The sequence below is a fragment of the Polypterus senegalus genome, chromosome 18, assembly GCF_016835505.1.
Source record: "Polypterus senegalus isolate Bchr_013 chromosome 18, ASM1683550v1, whole genome shotgun sequence".
Taxonomy (NCBI): Eukaryota; Metazoa; Chordata; class Cladistia; order Polypteriformes; family Polypteridae; genus Polypterus; species Polypterus senegalus.
In genome coordinates, this window is record NC_053171.1 from 88952571 (window position 1) to 88979900 (window position 27330).

General features: G+C 38.7%; 1 protein-coding gene across 16 annotated transcripts in view; it reads right to left on the bottom strand.

The window, feature by feature from the left end:
* Window positions 1-27330, bottom strand: part of nrxn3a (neurexin 3a) — a 1597612-nt gene that overhangs the window by 45216 nt on the left and 1525066 nt on the right. For all 16 annotated transcript variants that reach the window (XR_005631328.1, XR_005631327.1, XR_005631329.1 and 13 more), the window contains one exon: window positions 2016-2094. Coding sequence is in view for 13 of the 16 variants with exons in the window: in XM_039741969.1 (XP_039597903.1) it covers window positions 2016-2094 (79 nt within the window). In the remaining 3 variants the exon portion in view is untranslated. The remainder of the gene's footprint in view (window positions 1-2015; window positions 2095-27330) is intronic.

The following is a 27330-nucleotide window of genomic DNA, read 5'->3' on the forward strand; positions in this document are numbered from 1 at the left end:
AAAAAAGTTTTTTTACTTTAAGTTTTAAAAATTATATCGTCCAAATTGTGGCCTTGACGGCTGATACACATTTGGAGCCGTTCTTGGAAGTTTTCCATCACTCTCACTAGCATGTCGGGCGAAATTCCTTCAATTTCTTCTTGAATGGCCTCCTTTAGTTGGTCCAAGGACCGAAGGACAATGTTTGAAAACCTCGGCCTTGAGGTACCCCCACAGAAAAAAGTCACAGGGACTTAAATCAGGCGAGCGCGGTGGCCATGGAACTGCCTCGCGTAAGGAGACCACTCGACCAGGGAACATCTGCAAAATTTTGCGCGGACGACGTGCTGTATGGGCCGTAGCTCCACCCTGTTGGAACCAGAATTCCTCTAGGTTGTGTTCTTCCCCATACTCTTCAATTTTCGGGCACAGAAAATTCTCCAACATGTCGCAGTATCGATTGGAATTCACAGTAACTGTGACTCCACCCTCTTCAAAAAAGTAAGGCCCAATGATGCGTGTAGACCACACAGATTCGCCATTTTTGAAAAAAGCCTCCACTACAAAGTCTCGATGCTCACCCGACCACGGCATGGTGACGACTGACAGCTTTATTATGTACCGTACCTAACGGAACGGACCGCACCCCTCTACCTGCTTTGGGAACCTGCTCAGGGCTCACTCACATTTGGACTATTTATAATGACCAACTAACCAAACCTGCAAGTCTTTGGAAGACTTTGTGGAGAACCCATGCAGACATGGGGAGAGCATGCAAACTCCACAAAAACAATGGCCAGATACAGGATTCAAACACAGGATAGTGAATCCATGAGACAGCAGTTATGGTCCGAGTCTGAAAATAATACTGTTAGCCATATCATTAACATTCTCAAACCCACTTCAACAAATTTAGGGCAACGAGGAGACGTAATATAATAAAAAAAAAATTATTATTAATTAAATAGGGTCAAAATATTGATTTACGGTTTCTTAATGTAAACTTGGGCTCTGTGAAGGTCCGTGTGCTATGTAAGACTGATTGATTGATTATTGAACTCGGCGACTTTCTCTTTGCAGTGACATGATCTGTTACTTGGCAGCTGACAGAGTTGTGTTAACAATCAGGACCAGAGTTCTCCCAAAAAAGTCTCACCTCAGTATATTCTACTCTAACTCTATTTCTCTCCTGTACATTGAATGTTTTATATTTCAATTAATTAGCATAGAACAACAGCAGCATAACATTTTCATCTTAAAAACAGAGCTCTACCAACAAAAACCTATCGTACACAGAAATTCGTTGATATCTGTTCTCTATTTAAATATTTCATTTAAGGCAGGCCTATGAAATTAAAAGAAAACAAAAAAAAGAACCCCTACGGTAGGTAATTAAGTCAATTTGCAGTTTCTAATTGAAATCACATTGCTATTTTTTGCAAAAAGCAATTTTTAAAACTCAAAATGTATCTTTTGTCAAAAATGCAAGTCAATACCACATGGCCAAACATAAAATAAGATAAAAAAATCAGTCTGATACATTTTGAAGCATCACTGTGGAAAACATGGCATTGGTTAATACTAATTTTATGCTTTGTGTGCTTAAAGGTGTTTGGCTCTCATTGTAATGCTGAGAGAACAAAATTAGTATAAATATATTACCATGTTAACCACTTTGCAAATCCCATGGACAAGTGTGGCATTAGTCAATGTTTACGAAAGAATAATTAAGTGGATAAGTGTTTACAATTCATTATTCCACTTTACATTTTTCATGTATGCTTTACATGAAACTGAAACAAAATCACCCTCTGTATTTTCAATCATTTTCTTTCTCCATTTCATTTTCCAATTTTGGCACCACTGTAACGTGGGTTGCATGTATTATCATCTTAAAAATCACCGATTTGCCTGGATCATTCCAGATTATTTTGCCGTCCATGGGAGCTGATGCTTTAAGGATAAAATCCTCTTTTGCAAATTAACATAAAAAGATAAATCAACAAAGCAAGCAAAACCAAACTAGTTTATCCCACCTTGCACAATGTTGTCGCACTCATCTAGGTCCTCATCGTCACTGGAGCATTCCGCTGAGGAAACCATATCATCTGTAGTCTGCAAGGAAGAAAAAACACAATTCAACAAAGTTATCAAAAATTTTTAAGTCCTAACCTTAACCAGCAATCAGGAGGAAAGAGAAACAAATCAAATTATTAAAGTTTACTTCATTGTGAGGGTGCCTTACAAATGAATTGACATTTAGAATAAAAATAATAATCCGTATGTATATATACATTTAATGCTGAGAACAAATTAGATGAATACAGCAAAAAAGCAAATACAGTGGAACCTCCGTTCATGAACGTCTCTGAACACGTACAAATCGGGTTACGACCAAACTTTTGCATCTGTTCACGACCACACACTCGGGTGACGAAAAAGCCAGTTTCCCTTCCGGGTCGTACACGCCAATGATTTCCACATGTGTTCAGTCTCTCCCTGTGCATTCGCTGTGAACTCTTTGTGCTCTATTTCGTTTCCCTTCCAGTTCATACGTGCCGATGATTTCTGCACGTGTTCTGTCTCTCCCTGTTCTGTACATTGTTCTCGGTGCATCACACAGAGGGACTCTCCCTCAAAACTGTAACCTCCTCTCAACCCAGCTTCCTCCTTTGGTAAAGCGGGTCCACAGCTCCCGTCAAAAAGGCCAGTTTTAATAAATAATCACTGCACTCGCGGCTTACCAAGGGGGCGTGATGGTGTGTGGCCGAAGCGGTTCCTGAGGTGTTCATGATGTGGGCGTTTCTCACCTAAGTGCATAGGTGAGAAGCAGTCCACATCCGTAATTGTTCCCAGGAGCTGCTGATTGCCACGACTACCATAAATAGAAGCGCGAGTCCGATAAAGGGAAAAAGAAGAGAACAGGAAAGAACGGGAGGTTGCAGGAGGAGAAAGCCAGTGCAGGAGAGAGAGAGAAAGAAAGAGAGAGAGCGCAAGCGAGCAAGTGAGCGCGAGAGAGAGAGAGAGAGAGAGAGAGAGAGAGAGAGAAAGAGCGAGAGCGCAAGCGAGCAAGCAAGCGCACGAGAGAGAGAGAGAGAGAGAGAGCGAGCAAGCAAGCGCACGAGAGAGAGAGCGAGCGAGCGAGCAGCTGAGCAGGGAGCCTGGGTGTTTGTCTCAGTGTTATTCAATGTTTTTACATTTAGTTTACTATTACACTGTGCATTCTATGGTATAATAAACTATTTTTGTGCTTAAAAATATTTAAAGAAAATATATTTATATACAGTTCATACGGTCTGGAACGGATTAATTGTATTTACATATGGAGGAAATTACTTTGGGTCACGACCAAATCGGGTTATGACCAGAGTTTTGGAACGAATTAGGGTCGTGACCCGAGGTTCCACTGTATGACAAAAAGACTAAATTAAGAGCATTGAAATAACAGAAGCTGAGAGATACACTGTAGAAACTGATACGCTTCAACAGAAAGAGGATTACAGTTGACCTGGGAGGCAACAAAGGAAGGATTTCTATGGTGTCGAGTGCTAGTGGCCTGCTTTTGTTATGTAGCTGTTGGAATCTTTGACAAGTGTACTATACTTTGGCACTGTATACACTACTGGTACTATTATACTGTGTGATGCCCTTGGTGCCTGTAGCCATGGGCCTCTTCCATCTCTCAGGATATCGATAGTCATAACCGAGGATGGTTTAGGGTGAGTGGGGGCACAACAACGGTTATCGGTGACCTCTGGCATCAACAAGGCGCTTTCAACCAGAAAACTGCCACTCACTAGATATTTTCCCTTTTTCAGACCATTCTCTGTTAACCCTAGAGATGGTGGTATGTGAAAATCCCAGTAGATCATCAGTTTCTAAAATACTCAGACCAACCCATCTGGCAGCAACAACCATACCACCTTCAAAGTCATTTAAATCACCTTTCTTCTCTGTTATAATGCTTGGTTTGAACTTCAGCAGATTGTCTTGACAATGTCTACACACTGAAAAGCATTGGGATGCTACCATGTGATTGGCTGATTAGATATTTGCATTAACAAGCAGTTGAAGAGGTGTACCTACTAAAGTGGCAGTTGAGCGTAAATCTGCTGGGAAGACCCACGAGCAAGAGATAACTGCTTTATAGTGAAGTTTCAGTGAGAATTCCTTAACTGGTAAAAGTGGTGTCTCCTACTTCAGCCCAAAATGCAGTACCTCACCAAATAAGAACATAGGCTTGCACATCCCTAAAAGGCATATAAACATAGTATCTAGCTTTTGTGTTTAGTAGGTACACACATGATAAAAGGGGGATCGAGGCATCCAAACAAAGTTTAAAGGCATTCCAGAACCTTCACTGTCCACCCCAAATGAGGCTCATACAGTACGAGTAACTACCTTCTCACTCAACACAAAAATGTAGAAAATGGATTGAACTTCAAAAATAAACTTAAATGTTCCAAAATATGTGTGTATAACAAAAAGGAATAATAAAGGATGATCAAAAGAGTAGAGAAGAGATGCCAAAAGGCCTAAGGTAAAGAAGTCCCAATATCCTTATCTGGAAATCAGTTGCAAAATAATCATAGAATCGGCAGTAAGCACAGAAATGGCAGTAGTAGAATATACAGCCAGGTAAGAGGTCAGAGCAGTAGTGATGTCAGGGTGGCCCCGCCACCCAGGGTCCCACTCTCAAAGCACATGGAAATGAGGCACATTAAAAAGTTCGTAATTACGAACATAACACAAAATACACAACATATTTAAAGTAATCATTCAAAAATAATGAAACAACAAATAAATCCAAAGGCAGTGAGAAAACTCTGCCTGTAAGACAACACCAGCTTTTCAAAAAAAAAAAAATCCTGCCATTTCTCTTCCTTTCACCTTTAAAAGATGAATATCTAAGTCTTGGCCATAAGGAAAGATGAAGAAAGACTCATTTACCGCAATGGGAAAGCCAATCTCACTGATTAGATAACAACAGAGATAATCATCAGAAACGTTAATTGTGTATTTCATTAAACAGCTCATGAAACAATGGACTGGCAGAATGATTAAAGCATAAACGTGGAAGCACTTGTTAAAACCAATTCATTAAATGGAAGCAGATTAATTTATTTTGTATTACCAGCTGTTAATTTTTAATTACTTCTAATAGCACTAGATTTAAAACATCTTAAATTGTATTAATTCTAGCCACCACACATCATGTTAAAAAATAAAAAATGAGTATCATGGTCATTTCAAGCGGATTCTTCTTGCCAGTGCTATAAAATTAATAATAAGATTCACATATTCATCCAAACGATTTAGAATGACTTGGCTAGAGAGGACAGTTTTCTTTATGATAAGTCAGACCCTAAGGAAGAAATACAGTAGGTGACTTGATGGTACACCCTCAGAGCATCTCGAGTAGCATGATTTAAATTTTACTTATGATTGGAAACCTCCAAGAATGAGCATTTCTCCTCATGTATAAAATAAGAAATTACCTGAGGAGACTTTCGTGTCAGTAGAGAGTGTAAAGCAGAAACTAGCCCTGTACAGAACGCCGGCACACCATTGGGCCTAATCACAATGATTACATAACCTGATTGCTTCAGTTTGGACAATGGTGGAACACAGAGTCCATGAAATAAATCCCACCTGATTTTTTTTAGATTGCATTTAAAATTTAATTTTAAAAAAAATTGACAAATCACATGTAAAAGTGCATAGCTTTGCAGTATCGCAGTGTTGATGAGTAAGTCTCCTTAGATTTCACTGTTGAGTTGATTATGTGTACAGTGCCACAAGGCTGCTTCTAATTTTATTTCCACTTCCTTTACCCTTCACAGGGAAACAGAAACAAAGCGGGAATTCTTCACGGAGGGCACTAGGAATCTCCAACTGTATAATTCGGATTGTTCAGTTAACTTCAGATGTGTTCCAGATACAACTGAAGAGCTAAGAGATGTGAGTAAAGGTTATGGAGAATGATGAAGATAAAGCAGGTGATGAGAGATGAAATGACTCAATCTGGTAGTAATGAAATTGATCTCTTTTATGGCAGAGAACAACCATTTGGACATTGGTCTTTAAAGCAAAACATTTGATTCTCTGCCTGCGACAGTCTGAACCCTGAACAAGTCACTTAACACCTGCTAATGCTTCCATTGTTTTACAAATATATATATATATATAGTATGTTCACACATACATACATACATACTCACACATAGTATGGATGGGGGAAAATAAGCTTTTTACAGAGGCTTATAGAATATTATAGCAAACAACAATTGCACCTCAAATACACACGCACGAATTACAAAAAATGTGGATGTGCAGCATTGTTCATATTGCCACTCAATTTTATCTTCATTCTCTCCTCCGCTGAGTCTGCCTTCTTAATCAGCTTGTTGATTCAGTGGGCCTCTCAATAAGTGATATTACCAGCTCAGCACACAACAGAGTAGAAAATCACCCTGAAAACCAAGCTATAACATGCCTAAGCAATACCACTCTGAGCTGAGAAGGGGCCCTGTTACTAACAGGTTCTCCTTCATCTGCACTACTGTGGGACATCAACCAGAAGACGTATGACCACACTTCAGCCCCTTCCAAGAGCCACTGGAAATGGGTGTTCATGTTTCAGGGAGAAGGAGTTCCTGCTCAGAATCAAGCTAAATGAAAAGTCATTTTTAATTCATTGTTTTCTAACTTATTTTGACACCTGATAAAATGGGCTTCACCAGGGTGGTATCCCATCTCATCATGCTGCTTTATTCTCATTGATTACAGTCATTTTCTAAATCGCTTTAACCTGAACAGGGTCATAGAGGTGCTGGAGCACATCTCAGCTAGCATAGAGCACAAGGTGGGAACAAACCCCAGACAGGGCGCCAGTACATTGCAGAGTGAACACACACACACACACCCCAACCACAAACTAGATAGATAGATAGATAGATAGATAGATAGATAGATAGATAGATAGATAGATAGATAGATAGATAGATAGATAATGCACTACATATAGTAGACTAGATAGATAGATAGATAGATAGATAGATAGATAGATAGATAGATAGATAGATAGATAGATAGATACTTTATTAATCCCAAGGGGAAATTCACAACTAGGGCCAATTTAGTAATCCATCTAACTTGCATATCTTTGGACAGTGGGAGAAAACCCATTGTAATACGTACATAAGTTTAATATGTCACTGTGCTCTGTACAAAAATGATTTTATAAATCCACTCACATGTACAGCTAACATACTGTAAGGCTAGATTTGGCACACAGGGGCTCATCATTTAGAACTGCTAGGCAGGCATTAGAAGACAAGAAACTGTGAAATGGGTGTTGTACTATTTCTGTATCTCAGAGTCCGCATGACATTGGATCTTCTTTTCCTTGTTTGGAATGGCATGATTTACCTAAGTGGGGGCCTGCACATGGAAAAAGGGTATAAAGCCTTGGAACATTGCCCGGCCCACCTTTGAAGCCGTCAGATGGATGGGAGATAACGTCATCCGATCCTGAGAATCATTCCAGCGCAGTGACTAAAATGGCAGACTGTATACATCAAGCTCCCACTTCGGTGAAAAGTCTTGCTATGGCTTCCTCGTCTGTTATGCCACGTAAACCGTCATTAAAAAAAAGCTGTTATTTCTCCTATGTGATTTCTTACTGCCGTATCACTAAGGGAGGGATATTGCCTTTTTATATTATATCTATATAGTTTCAGGTTATGTAACATGCAGCAATTACAAAAGAACTTATTCCAACCATGGAGCTAGCGCCCCTTGCTGGATTCACCCATGCAGACACGGGGTGAACCTGCAAAACTCCATATAGTATACAGTATATATATCAACACTATATATATATATATATATATAATAACATAATCTTTTTATGTCTTACTTGTATAACTCAGTTATAGACTTCTTCTGCAGTATAATAACTTCCAGAGGTACACAGACGATTTAAGAGAACTGCTCAGGATTGCACTGGAAGACCAGAACCTGCTGATTCCAGCAGTTCTGTACACCCTGCCAAATGTCATTGCAGCAGTTAAAAAAGTCACACATTTATAAACACAGAAAGAGCCTGGCCAAATGGTATTCTACCCAATGTATTTTTTCAATAATTGTAATATTTCATTTCCCTTTGCAGCAGTCAGTTGTGATCTTGTAGTTGATACACATTTCAATTTCATGAATTTCAGTGTAAATGTATTTCCATGGAGCCAAATAATGATACAGTGGTACTTCACACATTCTTGTGTGGCACTTGGTAAATAAATGAGTTTAGCATTTAGCTTTTCATACAAATCTCACAGCGGCATTTAAAAAATGCCACTTTCGCTTTTTAATCTGCTTTTCCTTTGCAGGCACGTTGACATTTTCATGGCTAAATGTCTATTTGTTTAAAAAAAATAAATACAAAAGGTGCTTCTTTTATGTTCATTTTTAGGATGATGCATTATAGCTACAGTGCAATCTCAAAGAATCATTTCAAGAAACATAAACAGTCTCTGAAAAAATGGGGTGTTTACTTGAATGTATGCACAGCTGCAGGTTTCCCAATAGTGTAAATATGAACATAAAGTCAATTGGTTCAGTATACTAGAGTTAATTTTATATAAGATAGATAGATAGATAGATAGATAGATAGATAGATAGATAGATAGATAGATAGATAGATAGATAGATAGATAGATAGATAGATAGATAGATAGATAGATAGATAGATAGATAGATAGATAGAACTTTATTTGGATGATCCCATAAGTCAGATAAATAACAGATAAATAAATGGCGTAAGAGAGGATCTAGGACCAGTAAGTCCCAAGAAGAGATGGAGATCATGCAGTATGAGGAAAGACATTTGTTGTTATGCCAGAAGACAGGGTAGGGAGAGCTATATTCTGTATATAATTTGGAGATATTCCTAACAGGATCATCTCCAGACAGAGGAGCAGCTTCAGCGACAGACTGCTGTCACCGTCCTGCTCCACTGACAGACAGAGGAGACCCCACACTATGAGACTCCTCAATTCCACCCGGGGGGTAAACGTTAACATTATACAAAGTTATTGTCTGTTTTACCTGCATTTTTATCACTCTTTAATTTAATTTTGTTTTTATTTTATTGTTTCTTTGTATCAGTATTCTGCTGCTGGAGTATGTGAATTTCCTCTTGGGATTAATAAAGTATCTATCTATCTGGAGGCCCCAAAAAGAGCTATAAGTAATGGTACCCTTAATGAAGACAGAGGAAGAGTGAGGCAATCGAGGGCTAGGAAGACATCAGATTACTAGACTTTTTTTTATGTTTTACAGTCTGTCTTGTTGATTGTACTTATGGCACACTGGAAGCACTTCTGAGTCGTAACGATCCCTTGCAGCTCCCCCTGACAGCACTCAAGAACCCCAACAAGGCAGTCTTATGGGACTAGAATTCCCAGCCTGCCCTGCAGATATTCCTAGGGATGTCCTCCAAGTGGGATGTTGCCACCATGTGTACAGGGGGAGAATACAACTTTGGTCAGCAGACACCTCTTGTCATTCCGCTGTTGCATTTCCTTCTGGCCAGAAACCAACCTCCATCCTGGTCTGGAAGCCCATCTGTCCCACACAGCACTCACACTGTGTTTTTTTCAAGTTCAGTTTGATAACTTTCTCTTTTACAAGGTGCTATATAAAAATAAACTGCTTGTTCAATTGATAGGCTATTTGCTGCTTGCTTTATGCAGGTTAACCCTTTAACCGCCAACTCCCTAAATATTCCCCATGCCGGGCGAAATCTGAACAATTTTTGTTTTTTTTACTTTTTTACATTTATTCAAGCAGTATTTACCACTAAATGTTGTGCAAGTTCTAGAAATGGGCAAACGCGTAATAAAACACAAAATATACATTTTCTCAGGTAGCTTGAACAAGCAGTCACGGTTTGAATCTTTCTTATCTGGCTCATTGCTGTTGTCATTCAAATGAAAGAATTTCAGTAGCAAAGAGAATCGGTTACGTTTCATTGTATCTGCAAAAAGAGGTGTTGCATACATAGGATCTGTAGACCAGTACATCTCAATATCTGGTTTTCTGACTATTCCCATACACATCAAAATCCCAATGAATTTTTTCATTTCGTTTTCATCAGTGTCTACCTAAGCATGAACACGGGAATGTGGAGGTGAATCGGGATTTTTCTCAATAAACTGTGCTGCATACAGATTTGTTTGATGAACAAAATGTCTGATCAAGTCAGGTGACACAAACAGCTCATAAAACTGCTCAGCAGTGTAATTGTTTACATCAACAGTAAATCTACACGTTGCCTCAAACGGATATACCCACTCATAACTTCACTTTAACTTAATCCTGATACTCTGTATGTTCAATTCTTCATAATAATTATTCACAGTGGCTCTAAAATCCGTACTGACCCCAACTCTCTCTTCTGTTTCTTTTTCCGGTTTCTTTGTGATGGCGGCCTGCGCCACCTCCACCTACTCAAAGCATCCTGATGCACCAACATTGATGGACTGAAAGCCAGATGTCTACGTGACCATCATCATCAGGTCCTTCCATGAAAACCCTAAATACAAAGAGGACTGTTTGACTTATGTTAGGTAGATTGCCCAGAGGGGACTGGGCGGTCTCGTGGTCTGGAACCCCTACAGATTTTATTTTTTTTCTCCAGCCTTTGGATTTTTTTTTGTTTTTTCTGTCCACCCTGGCCATCGGACCTTACTCTTATTCTATGTTAATTAATGTTGACTTATGTTTATCTTTTATTGTGTCTTCTATTTCTCTATTCATTTTGTAAAGCACTTTGAGCTACATTTTTTTGTATGAATATGTGCTATATAAATAAATGTTGATTGATTGATTGATTGATTGATCACCATGATCCGATGCGTCGGCTTTCACAGTATCAAGCAGCGCACGTTGCTGATCATCATTGTCGCTAAAATCTTCTTCAGAACTGCTAAAATCGTGATCAGAATTATTGTCCAAAATCGCCTGCAAAACCTCACTTGAAGTCAGTTTACATTTCGCCATATTCACAACGTTCACTTCTGAATGGTTATCACGTGACCAGAAAAGAAAAAGTTTCTGGCTAATACAACCACAGAGTTATCGAAATACAATGTAGTAATAATACCCACGCCAAAGCGTCAGTTATACTACGCGCCAGGCATTCACATAACCATAGGCAAATGTGCCGGATAATTCCAGCAGTATGGCGTCAGCAATAACGCTACGATGCCGGATGGCGGTTAAGAGGTTAAAGACTTGATAATTAAAGACTAACCTGAATGTCAATTTGGCCAAATACCTTTAAACACTGTATAAAACAAATAAACCTCAAAAAAGATAAAGGCAGAGAGAGAACACAGCAATAGAGATGTAATGGAAGGCATGGGCTTGTCGAGGTTTCCTTTTGCTACAGCATATACTGTACAACAATATGTGATAACTGAAGGTTGTTGCTCTCATCTCTTCATTCCTAAATCAATTCAAATTTCGAGAAGCATTGATGAAAACGCAGAACACAGCCATAGATGAGGCAGCAAATGCTTCTAGGCACTAAATTTCAACTCCAAACTGCAAAGACAATATTGTAAGCCTGGCACTACTTTTACCCAGCACTACTGACAAAACAACCTTTCAGAAACGTATCCACAGGGGTCTTTAGGAAACCGCAGTCGTTCCATGCAAGTAATCTGCACATTGTGCTTATTCTGCTTTTCTAAAACATACAGACATCATTTGTTGTTGCAACCTTTTCAAGTGTAATCCTATGTAGTCCTAATTAAAAAGTCACCACAAAAAGGGATAGTTGCGAGTTGGGTTTGGTTTTAGATTTCATAAGTTATTTATTGTTGGATTCTTGTCTAATGTACTTCTTTTTTTTTTTTTGTATTAATAAACCTTAATCATATACTGTAAAAGACACAAACACCATAAACAGTACATCAACTCATCCTTTTATCAAACTGGAGCCTAACCTGTCTATGGGAGGACTGGGTTGAAGCTGAGATCCAGCCATGGACAAGGCAGCAGTCTGTCACAGGTCATTCTGAAATAATGGGCCATTTTAGAATCACCAGTCATTCTAACAGGGGGAAAATGCAGACCAGCACACAGAGAATGTGCAACCTTCACATGGATGATGAGCTGGTGCAGGATTTGAGCTGAGGACCCAGAGGCTACAGTATTAACAAGGCAAAAGGTGTGTAAATGTGTGTATTTCATTAATAACGACCACTGCTTTTATGAAGGATTTGAAATTTCAAAACTGCTGCTGAGCTCAAAATAGGGCAGTGGTCATAAATGCAACATCAACGTGCAGCCTTTGTCTTTGTTGGCTGGTGAATACAAATGGCAAAACAATTTTATTCAACAAAAAGGAATAATAATGATGTACATATTTTAATGAGCTTTTCACACTGGGCATTCTGATTCCAGATGAATAATTTAAACTTTCCTAAAAATATGCACGGCGGTCATCACAGAAAGCTTTTATTTTATCCCCTGTGTCAATATTTCTTCAAATAAATTGTTTGCCTTTATTCAGGTGCCTAACTTTAATTATTCACTTGAAGTGCCATTTCAATCTTCACCTCTTGAAAGTTTGCATGGATTTTCATTACCATAGATCATTGCAGTTGAAAGCAAAAGCTTGATTCTTGTAGAGCATTTGAAGATTATCTCTTCACCTCAGTAAACCACAATTCTGATTTATTCCTTCGTTTTCCCACATTCATAGCGTGCTCAGCAAGCAGTCCTGTCATTTTTCATTGCAGACTCTTGGCATGTCTTTATTAGGAGTAGATTAGGATGAGGATAAAATAAGTACTGTCATCGAACAGCTTTATGAAATTATAAATAACACAGAGAATGATGAAGTTCATACTTCTGCTAAGAACAAGGGCCCATAAATATCTTGGAGTTGGGTAGACGCATAAAATATTACTCTCCAGCTGCTCTGTGTGCCGAGTAATAACTTTGAAAAGGGGGCACTTTGGGTGCATTTTTGTTAATGTTCAGTTTTTGTATTGAAGTGCAGCTCAATAAATAACCTGCTCACACTCTAGGGGCTTGCAGTCTCAATATTCCTTCCAAAAAGATAATACATTGGAAGACACTTCTCATTGGCTGAGGAAGAAGAAAAGGCTTTTTAAAATTTTTTAAAGATAATATATTGCAGACTGGTTATACGTTTTGATTCTGCGTCAACAATTCTGCAGTGCTCTTTGATTTGAGTTGCAGAAAAGAATTTAAGAAGGATATACGATCTCTACTGCACACCGTAAACTGTGTGGGCCGAATGTTTGGAGGACAGCTATTGGGTTAGGATTAGGGTTAGAGTTTGAAGGAATCCTGCCAAATATTATTAGTATATATGTAATAAATATGTAAAAATGAAAACAACTTCCAGACCATACCATACTTTCATGAGTTTGTGTTGATTTCTTTAATTTACTTGTTTTTGAGATATTTCAATGTTTTCAAATTTGATTTTGGGGTTGTTGAGGACAAAAAAATAGCAAAACAAATTTGCATGCTTGGTTTGTAATCACAATGATATTTCCCATTTTCATAATCATTTTGATAGCATTTGGGACACAATTTTTGAGTGGAGTAAGAAGATACCATTTTTGTTATGATGCAAGTCGGGTTACAAGGGGCCAGGTTTTGTGAGTCATGAGTCCAGTGTTAATAATGGAAAGGAGGTTAAAGGTCGTTCAAAGCAGTGATTCTCTGTCTGAGCTTGGCAGACAGAGAGACTTTATCATGTTTTCATTTGATTTACATTTATTCTGGTAATGACCCATTAGCTATGTTTTTCTACTTCAGTTCTCGTGTTTTGTTTTGGTTCTGATGAAAGCACAGCTTGCCTTCCTTAATTTGTGTCCCACGCCTCCCATTTCTGGTCTTTCTCTTAAAAAAAATATTCTTTCAGTTCAGGACTAGCACACGTTCATTTTGAAATTGCTTAACAATTATTATATCACCAGATTTAAAGTGAAATATTAAAATCCTTATATATAATTTGATACTATCCGTATGTATGGTGTTTGCGTCAATACCTCGACTCAATACAAGTTAGAACCATGCAATGGGACTCTGCCTCTGTAGTTAGAACATAACTTGGCAAACGCGGACGTAGTATTGCATGATTGACTAAGAATGTTCGAATGCTTCAGTGACACTGCTGGACGGCCGAGTATAGTAAGTCGGTGTTGGTTCGAGCAGATAACAATAAGTTCGGTTGATTTTTGGAATGGTGGTTTGGTGGGGCGTACTTTCCAGGACTAACATCGTCAACTGACTTAAACCCTTCGACAGCTCCAGAGCCGTAAGTAATTTAGAACATATCACTATCCATCCATCCATTTTCTAACCTGCTGAATCCGAATACAGGGTAACGGGGGTCTGCTGGAGCCAATCCCAGCCAACACAGGGCACAAGGCAAGAACCAATCCTGGGCAGGGTGCCAACCCACCGCAGGACACACACAAACACAACAAGCACACACTAGGGCCAATTTAGAATCACCAATACACCTAACCTGCATGTCTTTGGATTGTGGGAGGAAACCGAGCGCCCGGAGGAAACCCACGCAGACACGGGAGAACATGCAAACTCCACGCAGGGAGGAACCGGGAAGCGAACCCGGGTCTCCTAACTGCGAGGCAGCAGCGCTACCACTGTGCCACCGTGCCGCCCACATATCGCTATTTGCTTGGTAAGTCGAAATCTATCTTTGGGCTGTTCGGTTTTGGCATCTGTCCTTCTGACATCTATTGGCAAACTGAGTAATGATGGCTGGGTATTAACAACGGTCATTGTTTAAATTTTAGCAGATCTCAGATCTAAAATGCCCACGCCAACATAATTTATTACTCCGACTCTGATTAGAGTCGTAAAATATGGTTTGTTTTGAAAATTTGTTTGCCGGAAAAAATCAAATGAGGTGCGTTGAAGAGCTGAATTCACGTCTCGCAGCCCCGTTTAAACAGGAAGCTCTTCATTACATCGACTGAAAAGATCTATTTTAAGCACAAAGCAGTGCCATGAAAACAAAATCATTTCAAGGACTTAAAGAAACAAATAATTCTTTGCAGAGAAAGTATGGATTTCACAAATGTAGAATTGGGCTCCCAGTCGCTATACTGCTTTAAAGATGTAGATCTCAAGAATCAGATTTCTATTAAACTGTTCTCAAGTTACAGATGATATTTTCCTGTAACTACATAGTGTATCATATACTGTAACACAGATGTGCACATTCTATATATACAGTATTTATATGAAAAACTCCTCTTAAGGCCAGTCCTCACTGCAGTTTAAACACTCTGTTTGCCTGGTAGAAATGAGCAAGAGAAGTCTTTATTTGTAGTCTGTTCTAGTCAAAGTTGAGTCAGATGAGTAGTCAGACACATACAGGGTCAGTTTCACTAAGGAAGCAAATAAACAAAAGCAAAGGGCATATCATTTCATGCTGTCAACGATGAAGCCACCTACAGTACATGAGGTAAAAAGAAAACAAGCAAAACAAATTTAACAAAGTTAATTAAGTCCTGGTAGGTGGGTTGCTTTACCCAATTACCCACATACCCACTTCAAAAATACTAACTAACCTTACCATTGATGTCCCCTTTCTTTTCCCCAGCTCAGTCAATCTACACTATCTTCATTTCCCGTGTGAGATCTGGCCCCAACTAGCATCATAATTTCAGCCCTCTGTTCCAAGATTATCTTAAACCTGCGGCCAGAGTCACTTACAGTCATATCTGGAGTCAGTTCCACTGTCATAGATAAGTGTGTAAAGACACAGGGCCATCAAGCCACAGTGCACTTTGGTGTCCCCTCAGACCATTTAATATTTAAGTATTTTACATCTAAAAAAGGACCATATTTCTTAGGCAGTTTGTGACCTACAGTGAGAATCACTTTGTCTTTCCAAAAAAAACAAAAACAAAGCACACCTTTTACCAGAGTCATAGGTCAGGAACAAAACATAATTAAAAAAACAGAACTGATTTCCTAATTAAATCTTTTTTGTTGCTTGAACACTAGTCTTTCATAGGGTTGTTCTCTTCCAAGGAATAAAAGCTTGAGTGCGCTTTCTTGAAAAGAGGACAATGACCAGGAAATAAGGCGTGTAAACAAGATGCTTAAGGACCGAAACCAGGCAGTCAAGCTGCTCTTTCAATCAATCAACACAAGAATCAAAGGTAAATGTTCATTGCAAGGAATTGTTATCCAAAATATTTTTGACCAAAATAAATTGTGAGAAAATTCTTTGGAGTTATCTGCAAACTGAAACAACTGCCAGGTGCCACCTTTTAACCCTTTCATGTAACTGATAGCCGATGTCATGACCCTGGTGGCCATGCCCCTGACAAGCAGGACCCTTGCAATGACACTGTATTTGACAAGATGGTGGCTTCAGTAGATTGAAGACAGTGGCATCAGAAAAGGTGCAAAATAATTTCAGCAAAGTTAAATTTGAATCTAATCTCAATATAAACTAGAGAAATGCATTTCTCAGCATGAAGAACCCCATAATACTCATTTACAGGGTTAACATTTTCAAAATCGAAGCTGAGATTTTTTTTTTTAAAATGGATTAATGGCATTGGGTGCCACTAAATTTGTCTTTCGTTTTTTTACAGTGTATTGGATATGTCATACTGTCATGTGTCATGATGTGCACAAAAAACATGAACAGCAATAAAAATTGTTTCTAAGAACAAGGCGATGGAAACAATCTCCAAAATGGTGGCCCCCAGAGATAAACAAAGACACAAAATGATGACAAAGTGACATCACCACAATAGCAATAAAATATATGGGGAATGAAAACAAAATGTAATAACTTTCACAAAACAGACGAGGACTGGTCCTTAACCCATAATGCCCATAATGCTCTTTTTTCCATTTGGACTTAAAAAAGTTTAATATGAATGTGGGGACAATACCCAAGTGCGATATATAAAGTCACAACATAGCCTGTCTAAAAGATATTGTTTAACACCTGAAGTGCCATTTCCCAGGCCAATAGGAATTGTTTTCAAAATTGTAATTATTTTATCTGTTTGTGCCAAGCTCTTATTCTTACTTAACTTTTCCTAAACAGCTGCACTTCAAATGCCTATGTTGGTATAAAATTCCATGCAGAAAAAGAGATTTATGATATTTTGTAACACACAACAAAAACAAAGGAATGCTGTTTATTGGGACAGTTGCTCACAAAAGACTCCAGGAATTGGTGCAGACTGATAATGTTGGTTGTTTTATGATCAGCCAACATGCCACCAGCCACTTAAATAAAAATATAGAGAATTATGTAGGTATGGCTGTAAATTGTAAACTATTTACATTGAAATAATATGCTTCGATATAATTTATTTTATGTTTCCAGTAGAAGGAAAAGTGTTGTTTTGCTTTTCACAATTAAATGCTGATATTTTTTTTCCTCAAGCAGCAGCTCAACTCTGAAAATGTATGCTAACATTTTAATTAAAAAAATATAAAAGCAAGTTGTTTGCCAAAAAAATATATGTTTATATGTACACTCAATCTGTTGATATCTTGTTTCAAACTATCTAAGGTTTTTGGTGGCAGGAATTCCCGTTTGGTGTGGCTAGCTGAAGGACTATTATTGAGAACAGACGGATACAAGTGCAACCTGACGTAGCGTTGGCTGCTACAGAACCTAAAAATGAATGATGGTACTAGTATTAAATGAATAATTTTATACTTGGATTAAGTGGTTTAAACCGTGAATTCAAATTTATAAAGACAAAAATATTGAACAAGTTTATGAGAGAAAAATAGCAGCTCAATGATGTGAAAGCCTGACAGGAGTTAGGTCATTTCCATATTAAGGGCTTAACACTAGAATTACCAGAGTCAACGAAAAAAACTCGTAAATCTGACCCACCTTAAATCCCTTTGCACCTCTCTGACAGCGTCTTTTGTCTTCTAAATGTGTTGATAAGCCCAAGCAGCAAGCAGCCTGCTATACCATCCCCCACCCCGCCTCAGAACGGGCAAGAAGTTCTCACAGTTACTTCCTTGATTGATTATCTGGAAGTGAGCTACCCAGAATTGTAAAGTGAAATAATTTGATGTGTGTTTTGTGTCTGCAACAATCTATGTAAACACATCGTTAAAACAGAAACGTTTTCATATTTTAGTAATAAATGACAAAATGTAGACATGAACTGCATAATGTGTGAAGGCTGATGGCCAAATATCAAATAAACACTTTCACAAAAGGTGCAAGTACAAAACAACAGCTTCTGTGGTGCTGTGGTTAGAATGGCTGAGTTATAATCTAGAGGTTGTGAGTTCGAAACCAGCTCCCCGGCAAATTTACCATTTTGAGAAGCGAGCTGCTCTTATTGTTAATATTACACAATAAAAACATACATTTTATTTGCGTCTGTAACAGCTACTGTAAATTTATAGCACTTGTAAAAGTTAGCATTTTTTTTTACTTGTATTCTCTCTGTAAGCCATGCTATTTCATTGAAGGACAGGTGTGGGGCAGACTGATTGGCAGGATGACGCCAGACCTCTTGCTGCATCCAAACGGTGCCATCTTTCACCTTTACGCTGCGTTGTTCTTATATGTAAGTGGACGTTTCTTGCGGGAAGGGCTTCTGTTCTCTTTCTCCGATGTACTGTAGATCCAACAGTGTCAGATCGGGGCAAGCGTGACTAAGAAAATAAAACTGAATAATAATAATAAAAAACACGCTAACCTTTACAAATACCATAAATTTACACCAGCTGTTACAGACTCAAATCAAATGTGTTTTTTTATTCTTTAATAGTAGGAATAAGAGCAGCTCACTACTCAAGACAGAGGCATCTGGTATTGACCGTCTAGATTACCAGTCAGTAGTTCTTACCGCTGCAACACCAAAGCAATCGTATTAAGGGCGTGCCAATGTCACGCCCTAACACAAGTTCTTTTTCTGCAGTTATATTCTTTAATAAAAGTGTACTTGTTCTGTTATACAGTATTTGTATCTTTTATAAAAGTGTTTATTTGATATTTGGACTTCAGGCTTCACACATTATACTCTTCATGTCTACATTTTGTCATTTATTACTAAAATATGAAAAACGTTTTTGTTTTAACAATGTGTTTACATAGATTATTGTAGACACGGAACACACATGAAATTGCATGTATTCCAAGTAACAGTATATTATTTACCCTCTACAACTCCAGGCAACTCACACGCAGGTAAACAGAGAATTTTCTGACCTTTCTGTGTTGGTGGAGGAATGGGATAGCAGGCTTCTTGTGTTGATCGACACATTTACAACACAAAAGACGCTGACAGAGAGGTGATGGAGCGATGCGAATGGATTTAAGGTGGGCCAGGATTACGAGTTTTTTCGTAGGCTTTGGTAATTCTAGTGTTAAAGTAATGAATAATGAAAAATGGAGGCCAATGGAACACAACTCCCGAGTCCTGGGTGTAAATCTCTGACTGGTTACTGTCTATTTGGAGTTTGCATGATAGCCCTGAGTTTTTCTTATTGTGCCTGATTTTTTATTTCTTAATTTTTGAAAGATGTACAGATTAAATTAAAAGGTGACTGTAAATGTGCTGTACATTTTTTGGGGATAAGCTGTGGCCTGTTCAGGGTTGATTTCTGCCTTACACTTGATGCTGCACGAATAGACTTCAGTCCCAGCAACCCTGAACTGGATTAAGGGGATTAGATAAAAGATGGATGGAAGGAAAAATTGAGTGTAGATGAACTGTAACGACTTTGGGGAGTACATAACACATAAACAAAACGACATGTCAATCAGGAGTCCCACTTTTGAAGCCATGACCTTTTATATCTTGGTCATGCTACCAGGCAAACGTGGGTTTTGTGTTCTGGAGAAATGAATTAATCCATGTAATAACAATGTGAAAACTTGTTTCTGCCATGTGTAAGCCTTTTACACTCATCTGTTACTATGGGATTAATCTTTTCTTTGCCTATACTGGTCTGACAGTGAGGGGAAACCTAATATTGAACCACTGGAGATTAACTAGTTTCAATGTGCTTTCCAAAGACCTGGAAATGTAATGCTTCACGGTGTCTGACTGATAAGCAAATCCAAGTAAATCCTTTCAATTTATTTTGAGACCTTGAGAAATTACATATTATTTAAAGCTGAACCATCTTAAGAAATCTGAATTTGGACTTTATTGATTTCATTCAAAAGTTTTCAAAAATATAATCAAGACCTGCCGACAGGTAAGAATATGAAGTGAAAAATGCTGTGTAGCCTTTTTCGACCCATAATACTGGCAAAATAACTTTGCAGCAAGCCTTATAAATTATATTTTTCTTTCCTGAGAATGAAGGCAGTTCATATATGACTGTGCAGATAATTCAGTAGTGCTCCACAATCACACTGCCCAAGTATACCTGACTTTTAGGACACATTGCAAATAAAAAGCCAGGTTGCATTTGTCTCCAATTAAAAGTGGAAAGAATGGGTTCAAGGATTAGGATATGCACAGTGTGATGGCCATCAAGGATTTCTTATGGCTTTCTGGATCGTCAGCTCTCTCAGCCTCTTCCGAAAATAATGGACAATCTGCTTAGTGCTTCTCAAAAGCAGATTAAATGGATTGTGGTAGACTTAAACACAAGGATTTAAACAAATCAATGACGGAATTTACAATGAAATGGTAAAATGTGCACCACACATCTGTTCAAAAGCTTAGTGCGCTAAATCCCAGTGGTGCTGTTAATTCTTACTTCACCATTTTCCAGACACCTAAGCACTTTGCCCCTGTTTGTTTTAATGGATCGATTACCACAGCACTGCAACATTGAAACTGAAAATGAAACATCCACATATGTGTCAGGTAAACAAGATGGAGGGATGAATCTGGATTTCTGAGTATATTCTGAGTCCATCTGTTACTTTATGATACTCCTTATTGAAATTTATTCCAACAGATTAGAATACGTCTTGTTAATCTCTGTAGCATACAAAATAGCTAAACACTGAATGTCCTAGGATGGCAAATCAGCAAAGTTAACTGCTGCCTCAGGTCTGTCTTTCCTTCATTGTTTTGCTCTGCGTTCTTAAGTCTAATGTTTAATGGAGACTTGTGCGTGCTGCTCGACAGACACTGGTGATCATTTATTAATGAATAAGGCGCAGACCATTAGAACAATTGTGATGAGAACAGGCTATTCAGCCCAAAAAGCTAGGCCATCGCATTCACCCGGATTGCCCAAAATAACATCAAGATGAGCAAATATACACTATCTTCAAGCCAAAAATTGAAACCCTAACTCACTGTCAAAAATAATTAAAGCAGAGGTCATTTTGCCAAGGACGCTACACCTATGGGGGCGATGATGTCACTGGACACCCACTTCTGGCTCAATTACTGAGCCACACAGTTAACAACACCTCCACAAAAGTTTGGCACTCGCTATCAACAAAATGGCAATGTAAATGATGCACAAATCATTCGACTACGTTAGATACTTTTTATTTTCCACACAATGGACAATTTGAAATCCACATGTTCTAAAATCTGATAAGTCAATCAATAAATCAATCCAACTCCTCAATCAAAAGCCGTGCCTTGTTGATAACTGTTATTTGATTCCTTGCTTTCATTCTGCATTGTCAGGTCCTTTTTATATTGTAGATTTTTCTTTTCTCAGAATTTCATTCATATAATTTGTGGATCGGGGCAGCACAGTGGCGCAGTGGGTAGCGCTGCTGCCTTGCCGTTAGGAGATCCGGGTTCACTTCCCAGGTCCTCCCTGCGTGGAGTTGGCATGTTCTCCCCGTGTCTGTGTGGGTTTCCTCCCATAGTCCAATGACATGCAGGTTAGGTGCATTGGCGATTCTAAATTGTCCCTAGTGTGTGTGCTTGGTGTGTGTGTGTGTGTGCCCTGCGGTGGGATGGCGCCCTGCCCAGGCTAGGATTGGCTCCAGCCGACCCCCGTGACCCTGTGTTAGCATATAGTGGGTTGGTTAATGGATGGATGGATGAATCTGTGGATCATTTTAATAATTCTCAGTTCATTGCGTTCATTTCTAAATACTTTATTAAAACAGACCAGTTCATAATGAACACACACATAGGTGTAAATAGGACCATGTTAAATGGTGCCTTTGTCATTTGTAATGCATTGTTCTTTGGCAACTGTTTAAGAATACAATAAGCAATTAAAAACAGAGAGTGAATCTGTTTAACACTTAAGGAAGCAATTAAGAGTTGGGAATCTGAATAAGCTTGTTAACTAATGTGAAGCACAAAATGTTGCTTGAGCAATAATCACTGCAGTAGCAATAACTGCCTTTTAATTAAGCAGCTAGGTAGGAACAGAATCTTGCATTCACTACAGCCCTCTACGACTAAACTCGAGGGCTCCTGGTATAGAGAACTGACTCTTGCATCAACTCCCTCAGACCATACTCCATTGCACCAATCCATTAGCAATTTTTATAATCCCATTTTGGCTGGCGCCCTACCCAGGGTTTGTCTCCTGCCTTGCGCCCTGTGTTGGCTGGGATTGGCTCCAGCAGACCCCCCGTGACCCTGTGGTTAGGATATAGTGGGTTGGATAATGAATGGATGGATTGATAATCCCATCTTTCACCCATTTGGAAAAAAAGACAAATTAAAGACGTGGCAGCTGCATAGGAGGCCTGTGATTTGGAGCTGCTGGTAACTCAGCCCCTCACCGGAGATCATTGACAGAGTAATCTAAAAGGACACAAACCTTCAAACTGGATATGCTAGAAGCCATGAATACACTGTGACAATCTATTCTTGGAAACTATAAACTTTAGTTGAAAAGAGTCATAGCCATGTTTTAGTCTTACCCTGTTCCATCCATCCATTAATGTAATTCACTTTACAGTCACAGAAAGCCAGCAGAGGAAATTGCTATGCTTTTGTACAGCAAATGTATACACAATTTGAAAGAATTTGCAAATTATCCTGCAGTTAAGTGCTGAAATAATACATTATTATATTTTTACTAAAATGCATTATTTTCTGTAGGTGGTTGCAGGTTTAAGATGCTGAAATACAAACCAGTTATTCTTGAAGTCACCAGAAAGAGTTTCGGTCATCTTAGACCAGGGGTCCTGGGGACCCCCTGTGGCTGCAGGTTTTTGTTCCAACCACCTTCTGTTTTTAATTGGACTCCTGGGCTAATTGAGTGAACTGATATTTCCCAAGTTCTGTATTTAGGGAACAATATAGAAATTAGAAAACTAAGTTTGCTAAAAAAAAAAAAAATATTAAAATGTACCAAGCAGTTATATAGGAATATTTTTTTTGTTTTAAACAGTATTTTAATAGTATCTTGATTTTCATTCTACTTTTCTAGGTCTTCTAATTGTTTAATTAATCCATTATTTACTAATTAGTGGGTCTGACGCTAAAGTAGTTGCAGCGTTTGATTATTTAGTGTTGTTTGCCTGGGTGTCTGCTCTGCTCGTTTTAAATTATCATTATTAAGATACAATGAAGGGGGAAAAACTGCACAGAGAAAGGGCAAAGTAAAATGAAATCAACAAAAGAAAGATAAGCATTTAAATCTATAGCAAAAGCAGAAATATTTATAAATGTCTTATAAATGTAAAAATCATGCTGCTTTTCTTTTCTGAATGTCGAATAAAAGAAAAAAAAAAAAACCAGCTAATTAAATGAGCTCAGTGTTATCAGGTGTTGTCACTGATTAGGAATCTGGATACAATGAGGCTATTAGAAATAAACTGGATACATTAGATTTAAAAGTCAAGACGGAGGTAAAAAGCTTAGGGGTAATTGTTGACTGTAATCTGAATTTTAAATCACATATTAATCAGATCACTAGGATGGCATTTTTTCACCCAAGAAACATAGCAAAAGTTAGACCTCTTATATCTTTGAAAGATGCTGAGAAATGAGTTCACACTTTCGTTTTCAGTCGACTAGATTACTGTAACGCACTCCTCTCAGGACTACCCAAAAAAGACATAAATCATTTGCAACGAGTGCAGAATGCAGCTGCTAGAATCCTAACTAGGAAAAGAAAATCTGAGCACATTTCTCCAGTTTTGATGTCACTACACTGGTTACCTGTGTCATTCAGGATTGACTTTAAAATTCTGCTTATGGTTTATAAAGCCTTAAATAATCTCGCTCCATCTTATATATCGGAATGTCTGACACCTTATATTCCAAATCGTAACCTCAGATCCTCAAATGAGTGTCTCCTTAGAATTACAAGAACAAAACTTAAAAGAAGTGGTGAGGCGGCCTTCTGCTGTTATGCACCTAAAATCTGGAATAGCCTGCCAATAGGAATTTGCCAGGCTGATACAGTAGAGCACTTTAAAACACTGCTGAAAACACATTACTGTAACATGGCCTTTCTATAACTTCACTTTAACTTAATCCTGATACTCTGTATGTTCAATTCAACATAATAACTATTCATGGTGGCCCTAAAATCGGTACTGACCCCTACTCTCTTTTTCTGTTTCTTTTTCCGGTTTCTTTGTGGTGGTGGCCACCTACTCAAAGCTTCATGATGCTCCAACAATGATGGATGGATTAAAAGGCAGAAGTCTACGTGACCATCATCATCATCAAGTCCTTCCGTGAGAACCCTAAATCCAAAGAGGACTGTTTCACTTATGTTAGGTAGAATGCCCAGAGGGGACTGGGTGGTCTCTTAGTCTGGAATCCCTGCAGATTTTATTTTTTTCTCCAGCCGTCTGGAGTTTTTTTTTTCTGTCCCCCTGGCCATTGAACCTTACTCTTATTCTATGTTAATTAATGTTGACTTATTTTGTTTTCTTACTGTGTCTTTTATTTTTCTATTCTTTATAATGTAAAGCACTTTGAGCTACTGTTTGTATGAAAATGTGCTATAGAAATAAATGTTGTTGTTGTTGGTTGGAACAAAAACCTGCAGCCACGGGGGGGTCCCCAGGGCCGAGTTTGGGAAACACTGTCTTAGACTGAGACTGTAAGAGGATATCCAAAAGTATTTTATTACAGCTTCTGGTACTGCAAGAAAATACCCATTGTGTATACATTCATGGAAGAAAGGTTTCTAAGTATGCTTCCATTCTGGAATCCATTGTGAGTTGGTGGGTCTGTGGCCTGGGCATCTTAAATAAATACATGAATGCGCTTGCATTTTCAGGTGGAGCATAGGCAGCGTGGCAGAAAGGCTCCTGAGGCAGATGTGGGAGTGGGTGAACCCGCATCCATTCACATGCACACGTGTGAGACTCGCCCGTTCCCTCATTAACGCTGGTTAGGGTTTTAAAAGAGAATCAAGACACAAGTGAAGCGGATGAACGAAACAAGAGAACTGTGAGTAAACGCAGAATTGGGCGCCTTAGTCAGCTTGGGGGTCATTACCCCCCTCAGAAAAGCGAACAATTGGCACCCTAGGCATGGATCGCTACCCGCTGATTTACTTGAGGAGTGGGTACGATTGTGGTGAGTCATCCGCAGGGATCTGTAGGACACCAAAAGAACGTTAAGAAAGATGGCAGGGCAGCCGGCTCTGAGCGGTCTGGCAGAAGACGAGAATTGGAAGGTAGGACTGCAGCTCCTGATGTTTCCGCCGAGAAAACCACTGGGTGAGCTGGAGAGACAGGAGAATGAAAGTTGTGCTGGGCTCATTTAGAATGATGAAGAGTAAGAACCCAATGATTGTGTTGTTTTTTATTATGGAATTTTAACTCACAGACTTTTACTTGGATTTTATTGAACAATTTATTTACTTTAACTGCACTTTTGAACACTTTTTTTTGCAGTAAAAGCACTGAACACTTTGCACAAAACCCTTGCAAACGACTCATCCTTGGGTGTGTCATCAATGGTTCAGGTTTCAAGTGGAAGCAAGCATGGAGTGTGGAGTTAATCTGGACTGTCACATCCATTTAATCCAATTCATGGTCATAGAGGGTTGGAAACTATCCTAACAGCATTGGGTGTAATTGGTGGCTCTGAGGCTAAGGATCTGTGCTGGTATCCCGAAAGTTGCCGGTTCGGATCTCCATCACTGCCAAAACAGGTGCTACTCTGCTGGGTCCTTGAGCAGGACCTTTAACCTTCAATTGCTCGAGAGGCGCTGTACAATGGTTGACCCTGCGCTCTGACCCCATGTGAAAAACAAGTCATTTCCTTCGAGATTAATAAAGTATAATAAAAAAAAAAATGAGGTACCAGTCCTTCATAGGGCATACACATATACATACGGCCAGGTTAGAAGTTAATTTAGCCGCAAATCTTTGAGATGCAAGAGGAAAAATGGAATAACTGTAGAAAATCCCACTTTGTCATAGAAGGATTGTGTAAACACCACATAATCAAGAGCCACGCAGAGGATTTAAACCCAAGACTCGGTTTAGTGTGAGGGCGCAGTATATATCGATGGGCCTCCATTAACATTAAGTTGCCTTTCCTGATTATTTTATTTTCTTTACTTTTTATTGGCAATGCAGCGGTCAAAGAGACCACTTCCATAGTCAGAGTGTGAAAAAGACTTCATCTGTCTCAGCCTTCAGAAAGGTCTGAAGACAAATTTGCTGAGCCTCTAATTCTGACACTCTGCGACATTTATGTATAATGTTGTCACTGTGTTAGGCCGCAAAGGGAGATTTAGTAGAGTATCTTTCTCCAGATAGCCATGTATGTGCACACCTGTATGTGTATACGCACACACACACACATATAAATACTATACAGCATATATATATATATACTGTATATGTGTGTATACGAGTATTATCAGCATATTTTTGCTTTACCTGGAACCTGAAAAAATGAGATTCGAACTCCCGCTTCTTTTAATCAGCTCCAGATGACAGTGAGGCGTTTAAGGTTTCGAAGTAAGCACGTGAGCTTCATTTCAGACTACAGAGATCTGACCATAACCAGTTAATAAAAAGGAACATTTCTGCAAAGGCACCATATTCTGTGTATCTTGTATAAGACTTGATGAGATTTATTACTAGAAGACTTATTATGTTTATGTTGATGATCGCAGTATAATCACACTGTGTTGTATAGTAAATACGTTTGAATTTGATGACACCCTACACACAGATCTCTTTCACGCCTTTACTCCCACCACTGGATACACACATATTCTCATTAGCTGATAGATTTTCTTTGCTGTACATTTTGTAGGTCAATGCTACACTTGAGCGTGAAAACAGCAGTGACAGTTCCATTTATTTCCTACCTATTATGTGTGGAAATAGTGGCTAATAACAATTAGTGAAACGAGCTAAAAAGATGTGCACTGAAATGAAAT